The sequence below is a fragment of the Neovison vison genome, chromosome 8, assembly GCF_020171115.1.
Source record: "Neovison vison isolate M4711 chromosome 8, ASM_NN_V1, whole genome shotgun sequence".
NCBI classification, from domain to species: domain Eukaryota; kingdom Metazoa; phylum Chordata; class Mammalia; order Carnivora; family Mustelidae; genus Neogale; species Neogale vison.
Genome location: NC_058098.1, coordinates 138019314 through 138031787, shown reverse-complemented (window position 1 = coordinate 138031787; position 12474 = coordinate 138019314). Strand labels below are relative to the sequence as shown.

The 12474-nt window shown below is 49.9% G+C and overlaps 1 protein-coding gene across 2 annotated transcripts in view; it reads right to left on the bottom strand.

The window, feature by feature from the left end:
• Positions 1-10643, bottom strand: part of MBOAT2 (membrane bound O-acyltransferase domain containing 2) — a 120545-nt gene extending 109902 nt beyond the window's left edge. The window contains exon 1 of one of the 2 annotated variants that reach the window (XM_044262113.1): positions 10517-10643. Coding sequence is in view for 1 of the 2 variants with exons in the window: in XM_044262111.1 (XP_044118046.1) it covers positions 10517-10591 (75 nt within the window). In the remaining variant the exon portion in view is untranslated. The remainder of the gene's footprint in view (positions 1-10516) is intronic. The other variant, XM_044262111.1, reaches the window with a different exon arrangement.
• Between the last annotated feature and the right edge of the window lie 1831 nt (positions 10644-12474).

The following is a 12474-nucleotide window of genomic DNA, read 5'->3' as shown; positions in this document are numbered from 1 at the left end:
AGAGAACTAGTTTGGGGAAAACTTAATTTGAAATTCTGTTGGCCAATTTAAGGATGAAATTGCCAAGTGATGAAATCTAAGAAGTACTTCTTCCAACTACTGCATGACAGAGTTCTCCAGCCCCCTCCAGTCCTGAGGGCCGGTGATAGTTATCATCCGGTCTACTCCTGTGCCAGGGCAATAAACTTCAGAGTGGACTGACCACTGTCCACTCTCACAGAAACTGCTACCTACTTCTTAACGGCCAATAAGCTAAATCTGGCCTACATGTGTTGTTGGAGCTCGAAAAAAAGAAAACTTAAGGCTATTTCAGCCAAAATTTTTTTTTTTAATTCACAGAAATCTAGCATTCCAGTTTCCCTTGAAAAATCAACTTTGGTAACCATCAGCAAAAGGGAGTGAGGGCTTTCCTTTCAGAGTGGGCACAGGCTTTCCAGATGGCCATGCTGTTCACGCCTCATAAAAGGGCCACATCAACACAGACAGATGTTCATTCACATTCCTTGCCTGGTGCCCTCTAGACATCTGAATTTGGATTTTATGTTGGCACTACTTATTCCCCTGACCTATGACCTGGTCAGCTACAGAATACCTTCCAATAAACAAAAACTCCCAAGGTTTACTCAAAGTTTAATGCTGGTCTCTCAGGCAATTCTGCTTTTATATGATGAATTTCTAGAACTTCATTGAAGGTCTTTACCTTTGGTTTTGCAATGTAATATTGTTAAATCGGATGCATTCAGTTCAATCACTGCTGGGCACCCACTAGACAATGGTTTCGCAAAAAAAGTCTTTCCATTCAGTTTTAACACTGTCTGAAACTAATGACACACTATACCCACTACACCCTAACTAACTGAATTTAAGTAAAATAAGTTTTAAAAAGGAAAAAAAAAACAACAACAACAAGGTATCACCTAAATATCTTTCATGTGTGTAAATCTACATATAATTTAGTTTCAAAAAGAAAAGGGTTGGGGGGTGGCCTAGGTGTCTCAGTTGGTTAAAGGTCTGCTTCAGCTGAGGCCATGATCCCAGGGTCCTGAGATCAAGCCCTCACTACCCCTCTCCCAAATAACAAATAAGATCTTCTTTAAAAAACTGTTAAAAAGAAAAGGATTTAGAATTTGTTTATATAAGCAGAGAGCTATTTATTTTATTTTAATATACATGTATGTAACTGAGTAACTTTAATATATCTAAAATTATATATTATCTGTAAGTCTGACCTTCCACAAACACCTACTTTGGCCCAGAAATCCTCTAAAAACTAAGAAAGTTTCTGTGGGATTATGGATTAAAACAGAAAGTATGTTACATTTTTGTCCAGTGCCTAGATAGGAGCAAGGCAAGCTGGTCAGAGGCCCGGCTTTCACAGAACAGTGAGGTCCATCTGGCTGGCAGCTGGGGAGTCCCCTAAGTTCCGCACCCCACAAGGCCACTGGCTGACCCAGAGGATCCCAAGGGGGAGACATCATCGCAAAAAAGCCCTTCTGGAAAGGCCCGACTGAAAGGGGAGAGGGCGTGGCACCAAAAGCCGCAGGCCTTTGTTCGTCCTGAATAAAGACAATTACGCTCTCTGAAGGCTTCTTTATTCTGAATCTCTTGATAACAATGTTGATAAAGCTTCTCTTTTCAATCACCCCTAATCATCCCTTACCACCAGACACTGTAATCTTTTAGCTGACAATACTGGTACCTCTCATGGTTATCTTCATTTCCTTTCGAACAATCATCACAGTCCTCCAAAATTCTCCAATGCTTTACCGGTTGCCTCGGAAGTGACCCTCATGAAGGAGAGTCAGCCAAAAGGGCGGTGCAGCTGGTTTTTAAGGGACGCACCTGCGGTGCGGGCTTCAGTGAGCCTTGCAACGCAGGCCCGGGACGCTCAGGCCTATGCGGCCACTAAGACGCACAATGGGGACCCACTGGCAGAGACCAAGTCATGGGGTGGGGGGCCTGAACCCAATCTGGGGCGCTCCGAGCCAGCTGGGCTGCACAGACGTGGAAGGGCCCCATCCAGTGAAGGGCCATCGCTGATTTCCCAGCCGCCCCCCCCCCCACTGAGTGTCCCCTGTGTGCACAGTGAGCCTCCGCGATGCCAGCCACACCCCACAGGGCACAGCCCACCTGTGGCTGCATCTTACAGACCAGGCCGCTGCCGCTTGCAAGAAATCAGGGGATGGTGGGGCCGCACCGCCCAGAAGCGATGACCACGGTGCCCGTCTAAGCTCTTCCCCGCAGGAGTCCCACCGACTCCAAGGACAGTCTACGCCAGCGCTGGTCCTGAGCCTGGGGGACACAAGCCGGTGTCAGAGGAGGCGGCTGTGCTCAGGCACCTGAGAGCCCAGCAGGGGGAGGTGTGAGATACGCAGACACAGTAACTCGTGCGAAGGGGCTGGGGTCAGGGCGGCCGAGGCAGGAGGGGGCGTGAGGCAGGGCCAGGGAGGCCTCCTCCAGGGGCGGCTACATGGCCCAGCACCCGAAGGGGGATCCTCCCGCCGTGGCCTTCCGGAGCTGGAAGGTACTCAGGTGGGAAAAGTAGCCGGAGGAAAGGGGAAAGGCCCCAGTATGTGCCCACAAACTCCTTCCAAGAAGAGACAGGTCCCGAGGGCGGAGGGTCGGGCGGGAGAGCAGAGCCGGCGGGAAGGAGCGGACCCCGGACTGGGGGGTGGGGGGCGGGGAACAGGACGGAAACGTTTCAGGGAGGCTCCGCCGAGTGAGGGCACAGTCCTGCTGGGCGGCGGCGCAGGATGCGACCTCAGCTCCACCACCACTTGTCGCCGGGCCTTCGGCCTCCTGCGGCCCCAATCCAGGGGGCGGGGGGTCCCCGAACAGTGAGAAAGAGCGAGCAGTTGCGGCAGACGTACGTACCAGGCCTCTGCTTTGGGGGCCACGTACTCAAAGGAGCAGCGCCCCTCACCCCTCCCCTTCAGGAAAGACCCCACGTTCTGACCCCTGCCACGGTCTACACGAGAGTCACCAGCGATAAAGGACGGGGCCGAAGGGAGACGCGGACACGACTCAACAAGACCGGTCCGTTTCCGAGCCCGACCGCCTGGAGGACGCCATGAATTTAATCTTCCCAAATCTTGTGACCGAAGGGTCAACGGCACCAGCACACAGCACCACATCTCAGGGGTCACCGCCGAACGATTACATACAGTGTTTAAACAGCATCACGCTGTTACAGCCTTTCAGTCGCGTGGAGACCCTTGAAAAGCCTTCGGACGCCCACGGCGGCCGGAGGTAGGGAGCGAGGAGGAGCCCGCTCGGAAACACCCGTTCCCTGGCCCTCATCCAGGAGCTCTGGGTAGATGCCGAGAATCTGTATTTTTTTTTTTAAAGATTTTATTTATTTATTTGACAGAGAGAGATTACAAGTAGGCAGAGAGGCAGGCAGAGAGAGAGGAGGAAGCAGGCTCCCCGCTGAGCAGAGAGCCCGATGCGGGACTCGATCCCAGGACCCTGAGATCATGACCTGAGCCGAAGGCAGCGGCTTAACCCACTGAGCCACCCAGGCAATCTGTATTTTTTAACAACAAACCCAAGTGATTTTTGATACAAGCGACCTCCGGGCCACGCCTGGAAAGGCACAGACAGCACCGCGCAGCCCGGGAAGCACCTGATGAGGGCGTGTCTTCAAGTTCGCCGCGGGCTTCGGCTGTGCGCGCTGGACGCAGAAGCCGGATTACAATGGCTGTCCGAGTGAAAATGGAAACAGCAAGAATCAACTCTTCTTTCAAAATGTATGACTGAGAAGAGACAGAAGGAGGCTGTGCGCTGAGGAGACTGACGGGGTTTTTATTCGTATACAGCAGGTAGAGAAATGAGTGATGCTGCAAAATGCTTATTCGTAATCACATTGTTGTGGGTATTTGAAAGCCCTCCGGACCCATCCCTCACCTTAACTCCATGCCCCCAAAGCATCAAGTGCCCTCTGAAGGAGACACCAGCAGGACAGGAGGCTGGGAGGGGCACAGCGGATTTACCTCCCAGGCTCCTCCCTCAAGTTCAGCGGGGGAGGCCTCAGCACCTCTGGGAACAGCCCCTAGGACCCCCCCCTTGGGGTTCTGCTCCTTCCCTCTCCTTGTCTGGCTAGGCCCAGGGACGCCGGTATGGGGGACTGTACTATACGGTGCTCATTTCCCTACACCTGCCCTTATCTTAGTAAATAGTTCTGAAGGTCTCCTTGGTTACCCAGTTCAATCCGGTTGCCACCAGAGCCCGGACTGACACACAGAACACGAAGCGGAATAAAGGCCAGAAGAGGATCAGATTCAAAATGCTTTTGTGGTTCAAGTAAGAAATCAGTCACTTCAGATGGGATTCAGAAAAAAGATTTATATGCGAGGGACGCGGAGCTGGAAGAAGGCATTAGGATTTCGATAAGCCCAGGAAGAAGAAGGGACGTGTCATTAGGGCTGAACTGTTCAGATCTCCTGAATCCTGATTCTATCTCTTCACTCATCAGCTGGCCCCCCACCTTTTCCACACCCCACAGATGGACCAAAGCATGACTTCAGGCTTCAACCAAGTCACTCATAAAATTATTCAATGATCACTCTGCTGAGGACTGTGTTTATGGCATGTTTTGTTTTGGTTTGGTTTTTTTGGCTTGTTTTATTTTTTAAAAAATCTTGTCAAATTCCATCATTATGGAATCCCACCTGTTAGCAGACTGCGGGCAAAAGCTGTGTGTATGTGAGTTGTTTTGATTATTTCCCTGGAAAGTCAGCCCTGATGGACCACACTCACCAGAGACGAGGGTTATCTGTACCTATCAAGGCAGCACCCACACAGGGAGCTCGAAAGAGGGGGACAAAGAACTCCTGAAGCTGTGAAGAAGCAGAAAAGCCACTTCTGACTCCAAATTCAAAACTAGATTTTAATCCTAATTTAATCACTGTGTGGGCATAGGACTGAACCTCCACCTCATACTTCCCTTCCTAAAAAGGAAGTCCCAAAGCTTAAAACTGGAATACACAGGCACAGATGTTGACTTACACACACTTCACAATCTGTGGGGAGGAAAGGTGTGTCAGACATGTATCAGGAGCCGGGCGCCTCACACAGATCATGTGTTTTAATCTTCACAATAATCTACAAGTAGGTGTTACTTATTATTTATTTTACAGATGAGGAGACTGTGGCTTAAAGAAAAACACAGTAATTTGCCAAAGAGCCGGGGGCCGGCCGAGTCTGGCTGCAGACCCGGCCATGCCTTTCCCCCCACCGCACCACACTACGACTTCCTACAGCTGAAGAGACAGAATTTGGGGAAACCAACGTTAACTGCAATGTTTGGAGCATGTGGTTATTCTGCTTAGCTGCCTCAGATGAAACACAGAGGCCATTTCAATTCTTCCTGTTGAAAACGTCTTCAAAATTTATTAGTCCATTTTCCTCCCTTAAATTCTTATTTATAAACTCGGTCCAGAAAGAATTTGGGGCAGCTTCGTCAGTTAATGAAACAAACACAGAATCATGGAATTTTAAAACGAAGCACAACACACATTTTACACAGAAGGAAACTCATTTATGTAAAGTGACATATCTAAAATTAGTTAACTGACAGGGCCTAAAATACAGACTCAAGATTCCGCGTTCCATATGCCTTCCTTATTAAAAGGAATCTTCCACAGCAGATTGTCTCATATTTCCTGGTTCTCACGATGAAGACTGATGCTCATTATGGGTGTAAAAGTAGACAGGACAGACAAATGAGTTAAATATTTATGTCCTAAACCTAAAGCATTCAAATGGCGGCTTTAAAATAAAATTAAGCCTTGATCGACTTGTTCTGTTGCTACTCACCTTCTTCCCCCTAAAACTCATATTCCGAAAAAGGCCCAATACTGGAAACTCCACTTACTTCTTCATCTGTAAAATGGGGTTCTTTACTGCACAGACCTGTAGGAGGATTAAATAAGCTAATGCCTTAAAATGCGCCTTTCCCAAACGTATGACTTCACTGGATGCCTACATCATGGGGGGTGGGGGACTGGATATACTTAAAAGGTCAATCGACAAACTGACCAAAAATGGAACCAGGATTTAATAAGCCTCCATCCACACTTCTTTCCCTCTTACAGACATGCACGGCTTCCCCTATTCCAACCATCGCCAGCAGCACTTCAGTGTCTGCGAAGTTCTTTATCTCCGTTCTCTCCCTGCAAAATACTCGGGCAGCCCAGATCTACAAGAGCGATGTACAAAAATGATTTGCCAAGTGTTAAGACTATAAATTAAAACTGACCTTTGAATCAAATGGTTAATAACCATAACACGGATACCATAGACATAATATATGTGCATATGGCTGAACTGTATCAGACCTTGAATCTCATCGGACTACACAAGGCATTGCGAAGCTCAGGGAAATCCTACAGGTCTGTGAGCTGTAAGGTGTTACCCACGGTAATTATTACCTGACTTTGCGGGATTAGCTACAGTAGGTCAGCCTCCTTCCCCCACCGACCTTTTTCTCCCTCCTCCAAACCTTTCAAAATTCTTTGAGTCTCCCTCTTGCCCTCTCTCCCGGCCCAAACAGCTCCATCCATCATCTCTAACACAATGACCCTGTCCCCAAACAGGACTGGCTGCCAAGTACACCAATACAGATACCCTGTCGCTGGGGAAATGTACTCCAGTTTCATAGTATCACTACGTTATTACACAGAATCATGGGCAGTAAGGACAGAAAATGGTAAAAGGGAAAGAGAGTAAAGTGAAGGAGGAGAAGAGGACGGCAGAGCAGCCTCAGTCTGGTAACTCAGAGAGTTAGGTCAATCAGATGTATTAGAACGTATGATACGATAAGATTTAAAAAAAACAAAAAAAAACTCTAAAAACTAGGTTGATCTGGGACACATAATTATTCTTACTTTGGGGTCTTTAAAGAAGTCACCACACCAGCAACTAAGAAAGAGCATGATTACACTCAGTGACATCTGATGGCTTCTCCACAGCGCGCTTGGCCCTTGTCTTGGGGCCACTCTCCCTCTGTCCAGATCCTCCTCAAAACCTCTTTCCATCTGCCCCCTCCATGACACAACCTAGAAATAAAGTCACCTGGAATGCACGGCCTAGAATGGGGAAACATCAGATGCTTAAGGCATCATTTACCCTCACCCCATATTGGAGTTAATATTTTTATTTAAACTCAAGGCATACTAAACAAGGACTATGGTTACCTCAAGGTCACTCTGCAATGCTCAGGATTAACCAACCCAGGAGTCTAAGGCAGACTCTTCCACTCCTCTCCCTCGCCTGGTCTTACTTTCTCTCTTAACTGATACCCCACAATGTACATTTGTAAATTCCATACAGACCAGGATCTCTGTTGTTTCATGAATTCTACACTCACTCTTACAGGAGAGTGAAACGATTTCTCTGGCCCTGAGGTCCTTTTCTTCCTCTGACATTCAACAACTGCCCTTATAATTTCCTAAATTTTCAAAACACTGTTAATTAGCACATACCAAATTAACATACTAACAAGTTATATTTTTACACTTTTCATTTCCTGATTTGTCTTTTTCCTGTTGAATCACACTATTTGATTACAAGTAATTCTTGAGGCTTCCTCGCAACTTGGACTCAATTATTTACATGTTACAAAAATTTATTTCTATTGTGCTCAATTTTAAAATAAAGATTGAATGACTCTTTATGCATCCAATTTACAACATGACTTTTTAGTTGTTGCAAGTTTTCTTGGCAAAAAGGTCAATTCTTCAGTGCTTCAAAGAAATAGTGTATTATCGCTATAAAAAGTTAAGGCATGTGTGATTATTAAACCAAATTCTTAAGATTTGCTTAGAGAAGAGGAAACAACTCAAAATACAAATGGCTGCAAAAATTCAGAGCAGCCCCAAGGGAATGAAGGTTGTCCACGATACCAAATGGAGACCCACAGATAAGAAAGAAGTCAAAATTTCAAGTCCTGTCACTTCCTTTGAGACTCCTGTTTATTTCAGTACTGAAAAGAACTTGCTCTGGATTGCTGAGATGTTTGCATGAGTTCACTTATATTAAATCACTTAAAAAAGTTATAAGCATTATATAAATTTAAAGGTATTAGCATAGTGGAAAAAAATCATCGTGGTGAGCAGAGAGAGAAAGAATACACCTGCTCCCTAAAATTAATGAAAAGTCACATGGGGACAGATGGTAAGTACACTTATCTGGGGAGCACTGTGTAATGCACAGAATTGTCCAATCACTATGCTGTACACCTGAAACTAACACAGCACTGTATGTCAACAATCTTCAGCTAAAAAGAAAAAAGTCTGAGACCTATCTCCCTTGCTCCTTATCATCAAAAAAATTTTTAGGGCACCTGGGTGGCTCGGTGGGTTAAGCCCCTGCCTTCGGCTCAGGTCATGATCCCAGGGTCCTGGGATCGAGTCCCGCATCAGGCGCTCTGCTCAGCGGGGAGCCTGCTTCCTCCTCTCTCTCTGCCTGCCTCTCTGCCTACTTGTGATCTCTCTCTGTCAAATAAATAAATAAAATCTTTAAAAAAAAAAATAATGTAGAGGGGCAACTGGGTGGCTCAGTCATTTTAGCATCTGTCTGCCTTTGGCTTGGGTCATGATGCCAGGCTCCTAGGATGGAGCCCCACATCAGGATCCCTGCTTAGCAGGGAGTCTGCTTCTCCGTCTCCTTCTGCCTCTCTCCCAGCTTGTACTCTCTCTCTCTCTCAAGTAAATAAATAAAATCTTTTTTTTTAAGATTTTATTTATTTATTTGACAGCGAGAAATCACAAGTAGACGGAGAGGCAGGCAGAGAGAGAGGAGGAAGCAGGCTCCCCGCTGAGCAGAGCGCCCGATGCGGGACTCGATCCCAGGACCCTGGGATCATGACCTGAGCCGAAGGCAGGGGCTTAACCCACCGAGCCACCCAGGCGCCCTTTTTGTTTTTTTATTTTAAAGAATTTTTTAAACAGATTTGTATCTTGCATTTGCGGATTCCCTGGCAACAACCTACTTTAAGTCGCGGGTGTAATACACTAAAAGGTCATACGGTAGTTCAGTTTCGAAAAGTGAGAATCCTTCACAGGGCTGAGAAGATTAAACAACAACAACAACAAAATCCTACGTTCTGATCAGTTTATTAATAAACAGAAGAGGACCTTCCTCCAGTATATGATTAATTTCACTCCTGGTACTTTATTAGTCCAATATGTGTTCTAACTGTTGCTCAAGATCTGTAGGGGATAGGTATTTTACCATGAATCAAAAATTATGACTGAAATAGAAGTAAGGGATTCCAATCCAAATGGAAAGGAGAATTTCTTATATATTCAGGCACACTTCAGTCTTTAAAAAAACAAAAAGCAAAAAACCAGTAAAGGACAAAGCAAGTTACTGTCCTAATATCAGGCACAAGAGTGGTTTCCCACCCTGCCGCCCTGACACAGAGGAATCCTGCCTCGTAAATGACATCCCGATGACAACAAATGACAGCCACACTCTCAAGGAAAGGACAGTGAACTCGGATCCCTTGTAAAGTGCAAACACACCTAGATCCAGCACACCTGAGATAATTCTAAGCCAAAAATTCAGTTAATTACCTCTAGCCTGGGGCTAGAGCAATTACCTATTCCCACCGCCTCCTTCCCCAACAACTACCCTCAATGTCACTCAGAGAAAATACTTCTAAACTTTTTCTGAATAAAAATGGCGCTGCTCTCCCCATCACAATACTCCTTATTTCTCAACAATCCTAAGGCCTTTCAAACAAACTCAACCGGCCTCATCTAAATACCGCCCCCCTTCCCTACACAGTGTCTTATGGTTTTTTGAGGGGTGGGAGACAGGGGTAAGGTGTCTTCTTCGAACTACAAGGTTGCAACTTTCTCAGCTAGGAACCCTGGGATTATTATCTCACGTTGACTTTTTTCCCTAACCTCTGCCTTCCCCGCAAACTGTTGCCTCTCTGTGCAACAAGCCACACTTCAACGCCAACTGTCCCGAGGTGCAGGTCGCAGCGCCCTAAGCCGGCCTCCCCCACGCCACGCTCGCGGGTCCAGGGCACTCTCCACGAGGTACGTCCATCCTGCTTCCCCGTGGGGCATTCGGTGCCACGCGCGCAAGACACAGGCACCCCGGCTTCGCCGAAGCACTGCCGTTCTACCCCATCTACACCCGTGCCCACACGCACTGCAAGTGGCTTCGGGACTCGGGATCGCCCAGTGCCCGGCGCACGCACGACCGGGGTCGGGAGCCGCCGTGGCGGGCAGCAGGGCCAGGCATGCACGCGCGCACGTCGGTGCCCGGAGCCCCCCCCCCGGGGCGGCACGGGCACTGCCGGGATGGGGGCTGGGTGGGCACGCCGGGGAGGGGCGGCCGGCGCGAGATGGCGCGCGGACAATAACAGGCGGGTCGCCCCCTCCCCTCAAGGGGCGGCCCCCGCCGCAGCCCGTGCCCCGCGTCCCGGCTCCCGCGCGGATGGCACACGGCCGGGGAGGGGGCGGCGAGGGCGCGACGCCAGCAGGGCCGCCTCGGGTACCTGGTCGATGGGCAGCTGCACGGCGTTGCTGAGGGGCTGCAGCAGGGTGGAGCCCGTGGTGCTGGTGGTGGCCATGGCCGGCCTGGCGCTCCGCCTGCCGCGCTCCGGCCGCCCGCGCCGCTCGCCCGCGCGCCGTGCCGGGCGACGCCGAGGATGGGGATGCAGCCGGCGCGCCTGCCCCCTGGCCGCCCGCGGTGTGAGCGGCGCGGGGCGGGGCCAGGGAGGGGCCGGGGGCGGTGACCGGCTCGGCCCTCCCCCAGCGCCCCCGCCCGCGCCCGCGCGCCCGCGCCCCTGCCCGCGCCCGCGCCCGCGCCCGCGCCCCCGGCCACCCGCGCCCGCCCCGCCCCCTGACTTCCAGCAGCTTCCAGCGCCCCCTCCCCACCTCTCGCGCCCTCGCGCCAGACAGCCCCGCCGCCCAATCGCGGCGCGGCGCCTCGACGCCCGCAGCCAATCAGAGGGCGCCGGCCGCGCGGCGCCCCACCCCTATCTCAGGCCTCGGCGAGGGGCCGAGGGGCGGCCTTGCGGCGGCGAAGGGCTGTTCGCGGGCGGCTCTGCGCGGCGCCGGTGTAGGGATTTCGCCCAGTGACCCCTGTCTTCGTCCTTCCCGACAGTCGGCGGACAGCCACCGTTCTCTAGGGGGAACCCTGGACAACAAAGGGGAACGGGGTGGCGGCCAGACAAAGGGGCGACGTGAGGGTCGCCGTCGAGCCAGCGCTGGGGGAAGTTAGGGACAAAGCCTGGAGGAGGAGCGCCACAAACCAAAAAAACTGACCTGGATAAGATGTCCCTCTGTCTGTGGGAAGCCCAAACTTGAAGCCATTCCCTGTCGTGCTTGCCTCTAGGTCGCCCCCAAGTCCCCAGGGCTCTCCAGGGCTGAGAGACCCTTCGGTGCAGCTGGACCCGGGGCGGGTGACTGTTGTCACCTGAACAGCTCTTGGTGTCCAGCCGCGGGTCACTGAGGACCCACCTGACTATGAAGGAACGGGAGTCTGAATAACACCCCGCAGACACCTTCTCCCCCGTCCCGGCTGGTGTGCTGTTTGCGCACACTTGCAGGACGCCTGCGGGTCTGTGTGTGATGGGACGGCTGGTGTCACCAAAGTGAACCATCTGAGTTCCTTGAAAAAGCGAGTGTCAACCTTTGTTTAGAAGGCTTCCAAAGGGTTCCTAGAGGAAAGTATCAGGAAAGTGCAAAATGCAACAATTTAACAATCAGAAATTTGGGGTAGAAACAGCTAATGGTCAGAGTTCAACTACAGGTTAAACATCACTTTGAGGGTCGCCTGGGTGGTTCATTGGGTTAAGCCTCTGCCTTCGACCCAGGTCATGACCTCAGGGTCCTGGGATAGAGCCCTGCATCAGGCTCTCTGCTCAGCTGGGAGCCTGCTTCCTCTTCCCGTCTCCACACCCCCCCCCCCCGCCCCGTCGGCCTACTTGTGATCTCTCTCTCTGTCAAATAAATAAATAAAAATCTTTAAAAAAAAACAAAAACAAAAACAAAACCACCACTTTGAATGCTTTAGAGGTATCGATGTTCCCAATAAATCATGGGACATAAGAACTATTACCACTCTCAAATCAGACTGAGTCACAGAGAAGTTCAGTGTTAAGTTCCCAAAAGAACACAGCTAATAAATAAATAGCAGAGAAAGGACTGAGATCCAAGTAACCAACTTTCAAGTTTATCTTTTAAACTCTAGGCCCTCTTCTTCTTCACCCTTCAACCCAGTCCAGACATTGTCATCAGCTAGCAGGTGCTCCATTTGCTGGATTACTACCTAGAGTCGGATGATGAGGCAGCACAGATGGGAATACATGCGCCTCTGTAAAACCCCTGCACCTCAGTCGTCTCTCTGAAAAGGAAGCAGTTGCACTAATAGGTTCAATCCCTTCCTGCCTAACGTTCTTTGGTTGTTAGGTTAGCTTAATCCTAACAACCAAACTGATTAAAGGACAGA